Raw genomic sequence first — 13,165 nt, 5'->3', positions numbered from 1 at the left:
CGCTGGCAGCCATTTTGTGCTTGCTTGTTTTAAAGGGGTTGAGGAAGCCGATTTCAGCAAGTTTTTTTCTGGAAAAATATGCCAAACCAGACGTATTTCGCAGCAGTGGAGACTACCTCTCGTTCAGCGGGACCTCTTCCACACACACACATACACACACACAGCCCCTCCCTTTGCTAATGTTAATCAGCTTTATTGGCCAAGAATGTAATGTACTGTAAATACATTTGACTTTTTAACATGTTTATTATCCTAGCAATATGGTTGTTAAAGTTTTTTGTGATTTCTGATTGTTTGTGAGGGCACCAAAGGGCACCAGCACATACAGGACAGTTCACCTTGTTGTTTTTGGCTTGTTGATAAAGCAATAGTTAGTTAATTAATCCCCTCTTTGTTAAGTTTGTTTGATATACAGTACTTACAGTATATTGTGTACAAATCTTCACTAAAATATGGACTCTTGTCAAGGCTGCAACTCATTATTCATATTTACATTGTTTTGTATGAAGAAATGTGCTTCACTTTACGCACATTTCTTTTTAGAAGATGTCAGGTTCAAACACTGATGACATCTATTAAACAGACAAGAAGCAAGGAATCATGCAGAGACAGAGTTCAATTTTGCTCAATGAGGAGAGACGTATTGGGCTGTACACGCAGTTACAGTTCCAACCTACGCCCTAAGGCACAGCTCACGTGCTCCACTATTTATTCGGGAGGTCCCTGGTTACATCACTGAGGCTGCTTCTGAAGGAAGGGGGGTAATTTCAGCAGCCCCAGTTAGACACAATATATGATTATTCAGAAATGGAAATATGCTGACCCTCGTGATATCGCCCTGTCTCTGCTTTGTCTGCGTCAAGGTACTCGATGTTCGCCCTTGGCAGTCAGCAGGCCGGGTCTGGACACAAACACCGATACGAGACGACTCGCAATCCGAGATTGCAAGTTGTCCCTTTGCACAGATAGAAAAGTGCAACTTCAGCACAATTGATAATAACTATAGCAACGGCCTTTAAGCATGGGGGTACGTTCTGGGCCTGCCTGTCGGGTGGGGGTCTGTGATCTTCTTTTAATTCTTTTTTATTTTTTTTATTTTTTATAAATAGATTAAATTATTTATTTATTCTTATTTTTTAATATATTTTATTAATATTATTATTATTATTATTATGTATTTATTTATTTTATTTATTTATTTCCCCTACCTCAGGGGGGGACTCGGCAGGGCGGTTGCTGGTTGTTCCATCTCCATCGTTGGGGTCCCTGCGGGTGGGGTGGGTGGTTCCCGTGGCCCCGTGCTGGGTGGTCCTGTGGCGGCCGGCTTGGGTGGGGTGGCCGTGGGCTGGCCTCGCCGCGCTCTCCGGGGGTGGGGGGGGCTTGTGGGGGCCCGGTTGCCGGTGGGGCGGGTCTGGTGGGGGCCCAGTTGACGGTGGGGCGGGGGCGATCTTCCCTTCCGGTTACGGGGGGTCTCCGGGCCCCTCGGGCGGGGCGTCCCGCCTTTCTGTCCGTGTGGGGTGTGGTCTCTCGCTGGCTTGGGGTCTGGCTGCCCCCTGCTTTTCTCGTGCCTTGTCCTCTGCCGGGTGCGTCTGTCTGCGGCCTGCTGCTGGCCCTTGTGGGCGGCGCGGTGGGCCAGGCTCTGGGGTTCCTGTCGCTGTCCGGCTTGGCTGCGTGGGGGCCGTTGCCCCTGGTTCCCTGGGCACCACACCTACTGTTTGTGGGATGGGCTCTCGGGGAGGCTGGGGCCGTACTCTGGCTCCCGCACACACTGGGAGTCAAATGTATTGTACATGCAAATTCACATATACTCACACACATACATAGGTACCTACGCTCCCACATACATATACAAATAAATACAGTGCATATTTACACACTCAAAGGTCGTACATCCACACGCACATTCATTATACAAACATACTGTATACACATACTGTACATATACATTCACTGTAAAAACATACATATACACATACTGTACATGTACATTCACTGTACACACATACACATACTGTACATATACACTCACTGTACAAACACACACATACACATACTGTACATATACATTCACTGTACAAACACAGACATACACATACTACACATATACATTCACTGTACAAACACACACATACATATACTGTACATATACATTCACTGTACAAACACACACATACATATACTGTACATATACATTCACTGTACAAACACACATATACACATACTGTACAAATTGTTGCGTTGACAGATGTTCCTCCAAGTGGGATGTAAAACGCTGGTCAGTCCCAAGTTACTTAGATGACACAAACTGATCTCGGATATACACCAATCACAGAATAGGTATTTTCTAGTTTTATTGTCAAATATTTGAGAATAGAGACCAGCCTCGAACAACACATCCAAATGCGTAGCCCAAGTTGATCTGGCCTTCCACAGGCCAAAAGCAACTCTTTTCACACAAAGAAAGCCCGCCTTTCCCCTCCCCCCAACACTGATAAGAAGAGAGACTTGGGGGTTGTGTTCACATTCCTGATGGTTTACGACCCTATCTAACCAGGCAATCTGAAGACAAAGAGAAACTAGTATACAGAGTAAAATTAAGGAAAGAAATGAGCTGATTCAAACATGATTATGAATAAAGAAATAGCTCTTAAACATATGCATTATCCACAATCCCCCTTCAGATCTTATCCAAAAGATCTCTCCTACGAGAGCAACACCTCTAAAGCACGCCCTACATTAAAGTAGGTGCTGTTTTGGTTTTCGAGCAAGCTATCGATAAACAATCAAACCATAGTTACATGGGAGAGAGAAGGAGGGAGTCAACGTCAATGTCGTCATTGTCAGGGAAGGAAACTAACGGTCCCTGAAAGTCACCACTATGCTTGACCCCCTTCAGTGACATAGCAAGCCCAGAACCAGGGTGGGGTTGACCTTTGACAGCTCTAACAATGATGCGGGTGCATAGAGACCTAGCACAAGGGGCAATAAAGCATCCGCATGAGGTTATGACGGCCAAGAAAACTCCAATGGAGACCAGGGCCGACTTAATTAGGTCAGACCACCTGCCAAAGGTGTTATGAAGCCAATCTTTAAAGGGGTCAGAGACACCGGAAACTTCAGTAAGTTCTTAGGCTCTGAGGCCTTCTAAGGCGCTCTGGACCGAGCCATCGGGGGCAGCATTGTTAGGAATGAAGGTACAGCATTGGTCACCAAACATTGCACACACACACCTTCTTCTTGGCTAGGATGCGGTCAAGGGCTATGCGGTTCTGGATGGCCATGAGGGAGGTCGGGGAAAGTTGTTCAGCAAGTCCCTCAACGGCGTCACGAGTCAGGTTGGTCAGTCTCAACAGATTATAAAAAACATAGTTAATGCGTTCTACATTTTTAGTAGCAGTCACAGGGAAAATAGCACCAATGATAGGAAGGTTCTCGAAACCTGCACAGGATTCACACCACAATTTGTGTTGTGAGGGGACCCCTCTTGGTTGTCCAATTGCATCAAAGTAAACACCATCAGGGTTTCTCATCAGATCAAAGGAGCCCTTTACACTCCTCCGAGATAAAACATGGCGGCGACGGCGAGAAGTTAGAGAGGCCGCTGAGACAGGAGTTACAAGGGGAGTTAATTTGGTACCCACTAGGGTGAGTGGGGTCACCAGTCTAACCATAGCACAAAGCCCTACGGATAACTTTGGGATTCTAATGTACAATCTGTGCTCCCCACAATACCAGAATAAGTCAGCTCGTGCCCAAGGGCCTATCCTTGAGCCATCTATCAGTGTGGTGCACCAGGAAGGGTTAATGTCACCCAATTTGTTGGGGGACGAAGAGGGTCCTTTGAATTGAAAACACGTGTAATTCAGCTTTTGGGCCACAAATGGAAGAAGTCGGGTGGAATTGTCAACAGGAGGGTACACACTAGCCAACAAATCGCACCCTGGTGGCGTGGGTTCAGAGAACAAGGAAATAAGACAGTTTGAGCCATTTATGTCAGTCAACTTAAAAGGGGCGGGGTAAGTGTGGGGAAAAGGGACGTCCAGCGGAACAAGCAACACAGTCACCCAGGTTTTGGCATCCACCTGAGCCACAGGTTTACCTGTACCCGCTCCTAAGGTCAAAGTTACCAGGCCTTCGGTGGTGATGTCATTAGCACGCACAGATGTGAGAGCCTTTGAAACACCACCAAGGTGGGGTGGTACTTTAGGTGCTACAGAGGGTGTAGAGGTAGTTAACGCCCTCTCAAGGACATTAATTTTAATAATTAGAGTCTGTATCAGTCAGGTCAACCCCCAAAACAACATAAAAGGGACGATGGGCACCACTTACCAGAGTATGTTGTCTGCATCCGACACCAATGGTTCAGGTTGCGTCGTAACAAATATAGAGGTTATTACCACGGTAATAGCTATTTTGTCCCCCGTAATTAATCACACTGCATAGGTCAAAAAATAAGTCTTGCTATCCCCTTTGACCCAGTCTATTTAAAGTCCGCTGTTTGTTCTTAGACACTTGTCAGTCACTGTCGTCAGGAAGGAAGAACTGAGACACAAAAACAGTAGAACACGCCCAAGCACCAGTCCGTCAGGGAACACTACCGGGTGTGACATCCTGCTTTTCGTCTATCAAAATCAGAGTAATTCAGGTAACGAAACGGGGATAAACATCAAACTTCTCACTTAATACAACGACACAGATAGTTATGCTGAAAACAAGCAAGAGAAATTGGATAACTTCGAGTATAAAGGCTGGTCTCAAATAAGGATATACAATATAGAAGTTAAAAAGAGTAATATAGGTAGAAAATCTCTCTCTCAGCGTCGTCTTCTGGGCTGTAGGATTATGTGTGTAATTAAAGCCTCGCTCTTCTATGACACTAAAAATGAGTCGTTTTCTGCTCCCGTTCTTCTTCAGCTGCCTCAGGCTCAAAAGGCGCTGCTGGGGGTCGAGTGGGGCAGATGTAGTGGCGATGTCAGCAATGACATCCGCTGGTGATCTGTCAGGTTCTTCAGCAGGAGTGCAGAGGGAGAGGTGGTACCAGGTGTCCCCTTTTCCAGCTAGTCGAAGGGCGTGAGACGTCCGTTCCACGACCTTGAAGGGACCACCTGGGCTCCGTCCACTTGCGTTTGATGACCTTGATCTTGACCCTCTCAGCGGCCGGAAGGGAATCTGGAGTGGCGGGCTGTCATCCTCGTATCTGTACAGAAGAACTGGCACACAAATTCTGCATTTTTTGTGTAAAATACCATTTTGGTTTTACGCTGAGTCCTCCTTCCATGGCGGCTGCTGGTCCTGGGCTGACCTGTATGCAGCTCATAGGGTGAAAAAACTCAAAGGGCGGTAAAACAGTTTTATTCACGGACCTTCGAATGATCATTAACGCTAATTGCAACATGTCAATCCAATTAAATTTGGTCTGTGCACAGATTTTAGCCAATTAGTTTTTAATGTTCTGGTCCATCCTTTCAACCTTACCTTGGGACTCAGGATGGTACCCCAAACCTGTGTTCTAGTCCGAAAGCCTTTTCGACCAAGGCTAAGTGAGTATTTTTTTTTAATGGTTGCCGTTGTCTGACCTAATCTTTTTGGGGAAACCATGTCGGGGTACTAGGTCATTCACAAGTCATTTAATTACTGATATTGCATCCTCTTTTGAGGTTGTTGTTGCTTCCGGCCAACCACTGTGATTGTCAACACAAGTCAGTACGTACCTTTTCCCTTGTACCGTATTGATCATATCAGTGAAATCAAAGACTATACATGGTTCACCCTCACCTCCTCCATATTCTAAATTTGATCTACTAAACTACTATCGATGTGTAAAATCGTTATTTTCAAATTAAAATTAGTTATAACTTCTTACCCACGGTAAAAACGTTAAAACTATGGAATGTGTCAGAGTCGGATGATTGTCGATTTTGTTCCAAGGAGTCTGTATCCACCCTCACTCACCCCCTTCTGTTTCTGAAAAAGGACTGTGTTAGTCATACTATCACTTTCAGAAACATCTAAGAAAAAGGTCAGCTAATAGTCAAGTAGCGGAGGACAAGTCATGTTTGAGGTCAATGATAGTCTCTTTAGCCTCTGTGGTCCACTGGGGGGTGGTGTTAGGGTAGGGGACCCCTTAGCAATATCACAATTAACTCAAACTCAACTAAACCCTAGCTTTTATGTAACTTATTCAATATGGTGAAAGTAACAAATATGCTTATATTTATATTGTCACCAATACTAGAAAAATACTACCCTTGTGGCGAATGCTTTAGCAATAGTATTTTGAAATTTTACCACACCTGGTGGCCCCAATAATTCATTAAGTCAAGCTCATGTTGTAGAAAGTTGAATGATGCAGACACGTTTGTTACTGAATACTTTCTATCAGACTTCTGTCTTGACAACTATGTGTATGTAATGAGCAACTATAATTATTTGATATGCTTAAATGTGTAATGTGTCGTTTTAGCTCAGCTGTTGTGTAGCTGCTAGCTCCTCGTAGCCTACAGGTGTCTAAAGTGCAGCCCATAGTTATGTGTTTAACACAACTATGTGCTAAACCTAAACAATTGAAAATGTGGTATTTGGGTGTCGGTGTAATGTTTGGCAGCTACGCCGTGTCTTATCATTGCACCTAAGTTCTTTGGTTTTGTAGGCGAGACAGAGAGCAAGTGAACAATGTGGGACACAATTGTGTCCATCTTATACCATGCTAGTTGTTTCAAAGATAGGTCAACATGAGCAACCACACCTTGAGTTCCAACATATATAAATATACAAAGGAGTCAAAGGTCTCCTGGTTCGAGTGTCTAACTGGTGATCATAACATATGGCGAGTCGGGTGGCAGAACACACGGAAGCATCTCAGTCAGTCAGGGTTTTCACTGTTAGAGCAGTTGGATGTCAGCCATTCCTGTTGTTTCAGGCTGTGGTATGAGCTCATGGAGGAGCCTTGGTAGTGGTGTCGCAGCTGGGTGGTTGAGCCGTCAGGTAACACCAGGAAGGTTCCTTCTGTGCGATATTGAATGTCAGGGTACAGTCTGTAAAGGAGGTCATTACCAATCTGGCAGGGTGTGTGCAGGTCAATCACGAAGGGGTGCTTTAGTGTGTGTCCCGCAATCTGAACCGGAAGTGGTTTGGTGACAGGTAACCTTCTTGTGACCCCAGCGAAGCCTTTGACCTTTAAAGAGGAAGCACACAGTTTCTTTGGTACCTCTGCATTCAGAATCGAATGGGTGGCGCCAGTGTCAATCACGAACTGATAACATTGTCCGTTGACACTCATGTCCAGCAGGGGGCCAGTCTGTATCTCCTGCTGGGGCTCCTGCGGTGGGCGTCCTTTGCCACGCCGGTATAATGTTCGTTTGTTGGCACTACGGAACCTTTCCTGTTCGGAAATGTTCGGACAGTCACGACTCCAGTGACCAGGCTGGTCACAGCCGAAACAGTTTCCACCCCGGACTGGCTTTGAAGCACCGTGTTGTCCACCACCCGAGTCCAACCGTCTGGTCGCACGTCTGTTGAGGATTCTTTCCTCCACCTGTTGGAACTCAAAAGCAAGGTCACCCACTGCTGAATATATCCTAGCTGATCTTTGACCTTTTGGTTCTTTTAACCTTTTATTTTCAGCGATCTGTAAATTAAGGAGTTGCTTCCTTGCTGCTCTGTCACTAGCCTTATCATCCTCATCTTGAGGAAAGAGACTGCGCATAGCAGTAGCTATGTTTGTAACGTATGGTGTTATCGGTGAGGTCGAAGATTCAGCCATTAATCCTACTTGTTGTTCTGTATTTTTGCCATCTTGTGTGGAAACACAACGATACAAAATGCTTCTAAAGTCTTCTACTGAGAGAGTGTACCCTGCTGTTAGTTTGTCTAACATGTTAAGCCAAAGACTCCCACCTTCAGACACCGGTGGAAGTTTGTCAACAATGGCTTGCATGTCTGCCACAGCAAAAGGCTTATATTGGAATCTGCCGATATTATCAGGAAAAAGTGGATATGCGTGTCCCTCCAGCTTTTTTGAGCGTATGTTGTATGCATGTGGTTCATGTGGGTGTTGGTCAATGTAGTCTTCCATTGAGCCATTAACAGTTACAGGAGACCACAAAGTCTTGCTCTGTTGTGTGTTGTTCAAGAATGTCTGATGTGCACGTGAGAGGCTGTCATCTACTGGGGGAGGGCATTTGTTTATGGCAACAAAATGGTCTGGCGTGTAAAGTGAGGAGTTTTGCGTTGACTCATGCATTATCTGCTGTCTAGTAAGATTAGTCATATTCGGGAGGTTTTCCGCTGGGTGGCTGTTATTTTGGGGCTTAGGCACCAGAGGTGATTTACACTCAGGAGACAGCATTAGTTTTGGAGGAGGGTTCAATCTTAGAGAGGCTGTGTGAGCACCGCCCTCATTTGTCACAGGAGTAGGGGGTGGACCAGAGAGCTTTGTTTCTGTTTCGACCACCAGGGCTCCTCCTGTGACTGTCAAAAGTGGGTATAAAGACGCCTCCGGCTTTACGTCATAGGGCGGTGGCTTAGTCAAAGTCTGGGCGGGTCGTTTGAATTGTCTTACGCATGCGCGGCAGGCAAAAGACCAATCAGTCAATTCTGTCATTAATCATCGGTTCTTTCGTTGCATTTCGTTTTTCCACGTAATCCCCGTTTACTTTTATCATACGCCAAACTCTTAAATTCTCGAGCACCAACTCTGTTCCATTTTCACCAGCGCGCGCACACACACAAGCACGTGTAAGCACTCACGCACACACAAGCAAGTGCCTACAGCCCTACGCACACACACCCACGCACACGTAAGCACTCTCTCTGCGTTTCACTTTACCATAAAACTTCCAGTTACTTTTTTATTTTATTTTTTATTTTACCAGACGTTTGAGTTCACAACTTTTCGAGTATTGTAAACTCCCTCTTAACCCTTTCAAGGAACGTTCTCTTTTCTTTTTTTTTTTTCTTTTTAAACTTTACCTGCTAATTCCATTGTCGACAACAGTGCATTCAATGGATTATTAAACAGTAATGATTCATCACATTTTCCCCGACCGCCATCACATTCCTGTCTGTCACACTCAGTGGCCATTGTGTCTATTTTTTTCAGAAGGGCCTCGAACCCCTGAAGGCCTTTAACCCACAAACCATACGGCGGCCTTTAACCCCGTAATTTTTCGTACAATACGCAGCTAGAGCCTCTAACTCTAACCCGTGCAATTTATCGTGCAATATGCAGGCCTCTAACCTCCATATCATACGAGGGCCTTTAACCCGTTACTCTTTTAGGCGGCGACCAACTACCCAGGGTGAGCCACACCCAACTATTAGTTCACTCGTCAATGAAACTGCCCGTCACGGTAATCGAGACACAATGGCGTGAGTTGACCACCTATTTACAATTTTAATGCAATGGCAGGCTCGGCAAAAATGCAATCAATCTATCAAAATCACCATTCTGTGTCTGCGGTACAAAGCAGTGTTTAACTTACAGACTTCTGGGCAGACTCCTAATGCAGATTTTATCTAAAAAGAAAGGTTCTGCTTACCTTGAATTATGTTTTGGCCATGTGAGTCTGTCCAGAAGATTGCAAGAGAAGGTCCAATTGTCAGCGTGTCATCTCGGACGAAGCCCCCAAATTGTTGCGTTGACAGATGTTCCTCCAAGTGGGATGTAAAACGCTGGTCAGTCCCAAGTTACTTAGATGACACAAACTGATCTCGGATATACACCAATCACAGAATAGGTATTTTCTAGTTTTATTGTCAAATATTTGAGAATAGAGACCAGCCTCGAACAACACATCCAAATGCGTAGCCCAAGTTGATCTGGCCTTCCACAGGCCAAAAGCAACTCTTTTCACACAAAGAAAGCCCGCCTTTCCCCTCCCCCCAACACTGATAAGAAGAGAGACTTGGGGGTTGTGTTCACATTCCTGATGGTTTACGACCCTATCTAACCAGGCAATCTGAAGACAAAGAGAAACTAGTATACAGAGTAAAATTAAGGAAAGAAATGAGCTGATTCAAACATGATTATGAATAAAGAAATAGCTCTTAAACATATGCATTATCCACAATATACATTCACTGTTCAAACACACATACTGTATACACATACTGTACATATACATTCGCTGTACACACATATACACATTCTGTACATATACATTCACTGTACAAGCACACATATACACATACTGTACATATACATTCGCTGTACACACATATACACATACTGTACATATACATTCACTGTACAAGCACACATATACACATACTGTACATATACAAGTACATATGCACACATACACTCATGCACATAATCACGTTTCATCAAACATATATTAACGTTGTTGCCCTAGGGTAAACTGGGTATAACACATGGCACACTGACAAAGCTTAACCTATTGTTACTATAACAATCTACAAGGTTAATGTAGGTTGCTTCTCTTTCTTCCCCTCCATTTTTCTGCATTCTTTCGTATCTCAAGTTATCATTACGTATATGTATTGTTGCATTTGAACAATTGTATTGTTGATAATAAAGGTAAAGTATTGGTATTGTTTATTATCAATAGCACTATTTCTATTGGTATTCATATTGCTCCATTTTTAGTGTAATAATGCTCATTGTCATTTCTGTATTATTTTTTATTTTCGCTAACTGCTTATTTGCTATTACTTTTACCATCATATTTGTACATGTCGTATTTGCTGATGTTGCCCTGTTGTTGTTGTTGTTGTTGTTGTTGTGTTTGCTGTTGTTGTTTTTGTCTCTCTATCTAATCCCCTCTTGTCCCCACAACTCCCCCTCTGTCTTCCTTTTTCTCTCTTTCTATCCCCTCCTGCTCCGGCCCGGCTGCACCAAATGATAATATAAATACATTTAATAAATTCAAAATACAAGTAAGGCAACAAGAGAAGTATCCTACACTTCTCTTTTGTAAGTAAATCTGAACAGCCGATATGGGCATCTACATCTGCTATATGATTTGCCCGAAAAGCTGGCAGGACATTATAAAAAAATAAATAAAAAAAAGCATAAGAGTTGTGTGATAACTTATACATAATTATTCTAACACAAACCCTGTTCTAGAACCAATTTAGTTCATAAATCGAGGTTGCACTATTTTAATTTATGAATTAGTCATTTTTTGTTCTTTGCTGTTTTATTTTTATTTCATTACTTGAAAAGAAAATATTGTTATCCATCCATCCATTTTCTACCGCTGGTCCCTCTCGGGGTCACGTGGGATGCTGGAGCCTATCCAAGGTCTTGATATTTGAGAAGACTCTGTGTTGTGCGTCTCCAGGTGTTGGAGCTGCTCCTCGCCATGAGTGGCGTCCCGGCCTGCGTCTGCCGCTGTGCCAGGTCTGTTCAAGCCGGCTGCGCCCAAGCTCAGCGCGGCGGGCAGCAGACAGGCGGAGTCGGGGGCTGGCGCTGGTGCAGTGGCTGAGCTCGCCTGTGAAGGGCGCCGAGGGCTGCTCGCTGAAGGCTCTGCGGCTGCTGAAGGAACTGCTGGAGGTAAATAAGCCCCGCCCCTGCCCCTCGCTCGGACTTGACTCGGAGGGTTATTTCAATTAGTTGTTATTCTTTTCATTTTTAGATGCATTGTAACAATGATAATAACTACATGTGGGGCGGTATAGCTCGGTAGATAGAGTGGCCGTGCCAGCAACTTGAGGGTTCCAGGTTCGATCCCCGCTTCTGCCATCCTAGTCCCTGCCGTTGTGTCCTTGGGCAAGACACTTTACCCTCCTGCTCCCATGCCACTCACACTGGTTTAAATGTAACTTAGATATTGGGTTTCACTATGTAAAAGCGCTATATAAATACAATTAACTAATTCACTACATGAAGCAATTCCTGAAGGAATCGCGTGTGAATGCTCCAATGTTGAAGGTGAACTGAAATGCTGACAGAATGTAGTATGAATGTAAGAATAGTTTCAATGTTGGAATGGTTTGAATTTCCAGGAGCACCGGAATTTGGTTTGGAACTTGGGAAAGTTTTAGTTTGAATGTCCAGGAGGAGTGTAATGTGTTGATGTTGGAATGGTTCGAATAAGTTCTTGGAAAAATGTCCAATTCATTTCAAGGGAAATTTCCTGGAAATTTGGGGAAAAGCGGGATTTTTCTGAAAATGCTAAACAAATGTGAATGATCTGAATGAGTTGAAATGGTTGGTGTTGGAATTTTTCAAATCGGTCGAGAAATGTTGAAGTAGTAACATTTTTAATTGAGAAATGGTATTATGGAATTTTGGGAAAACCGGGAATTTTTCAAGTTAAAAAAAACAACTTCGTTTTTTTGTCCTGATTAAAAGGAATGTTTTGACGGTAAAACGGTTGAAGTGGGTTGAGAAATGTGGAAGGAGTAGTGGAGAGAAAAAATGAATTTCTGGGAACTCCTGGAGGTTTTTTTTACTTGGAAAAATAATACTTTGAACGTCCAGGATGATGGAATATGTTGAAGGTGGAATGATTTCAATCGGTTGGAAAATGTGGAAATGGGGGAAGTTTGGAAAAATGGCCAATACATTTTGAATGGAGAAAAATGTCCCGGAAAACCTGGAATTTGGGGAATTTTTTAAATTTATCAAGGGAAAGCCCACTATTCCCGAATAGGCTGAACAGTTTGAACTTAGAGAAGGTAGAGCGCGCCAAAATCTGTAGAAGAATAATAATAAATTAGAGATGTCCGATAAGGGCTTTTTTGCCGATATTCCGATATAGTCCAACTCTTAATTACCGATTCCAATATCAACCGATACCGATATATACAGTCGTGGAATTAACACATTATTATGCCTAATTTTGTTGTGATTCCCCGCTGGAGGTGGGGGGGGGGGGGGCGGGGTTGAGGTGGGAGGGGTCTGGTGGTAGCGGGGGTGTATATTTTAGCGTCCTGGAAGAGTTAGTGCTGCAAGGGGTTCTGGGTATTTGTTCTGTTGTGTTACGGTGCGGATGTTCTCCCGAAATGTGTTTGTCATTGTTGTTTGGTGTGGGTTCACAGTGTTGCGCATATTTGTAACAGTGTTAAAGTTGTTTATACGTCCACCCTCAGTGTGACCTGTATGGCTGTTGAGCAAGTATGCCTTGCATTTACTTGTGTGTGTGTGAAAAGCCGCAGATATTATGTGACTGGGCTGGCACACAAAGGCACTGCCTTT

The 13,165-nt window shown here is 44.0% G+C and overlaps 1 protein-coding gene across 1 annotated transcript in view; it reads left to right on the top strand.

Moving 5' to 3' along the window:
* Positions 1 to 13,165, top strand: part of cip2a (cellular inhibitor of PP2A) — a 44,535-nt gene that overhangs the window by 14,236 nt on the left and 17,134 nt on the right. Inside the window, 2 exon segments of the mRNA XM_062020736.1 lie at positions 11,307 to 11,337; positions 11,340 to 11,518. Of these exon segments, the coding sequence (XP_061876720.1) occupies positions 11,307 to 11,337; positions 11,340 to 11,518 (210 nt within the window).

The sequence above is a fragment of the Entelurus aequoreus genome, linkage group LG15 (genome assembly GCF_033978785.1).
Source record: "Entelurus aequoreus isolate RoL-2023_Sb linkage group LG15, RoL_Eaeq_v1.1, whole genome shotgun sequence".
In the NCBI taxonomy this organism is placed as follows: domain Eukaryota; kingdom Metazoa; phylum Chordata; class Actinopteri; order Syngnathiformes; family Syngnathidae; genus Entelurus; species Entelurus aequoreus.
This window is presented reverse-complemented; position numbering and strand designations above follow the sequence as displayed.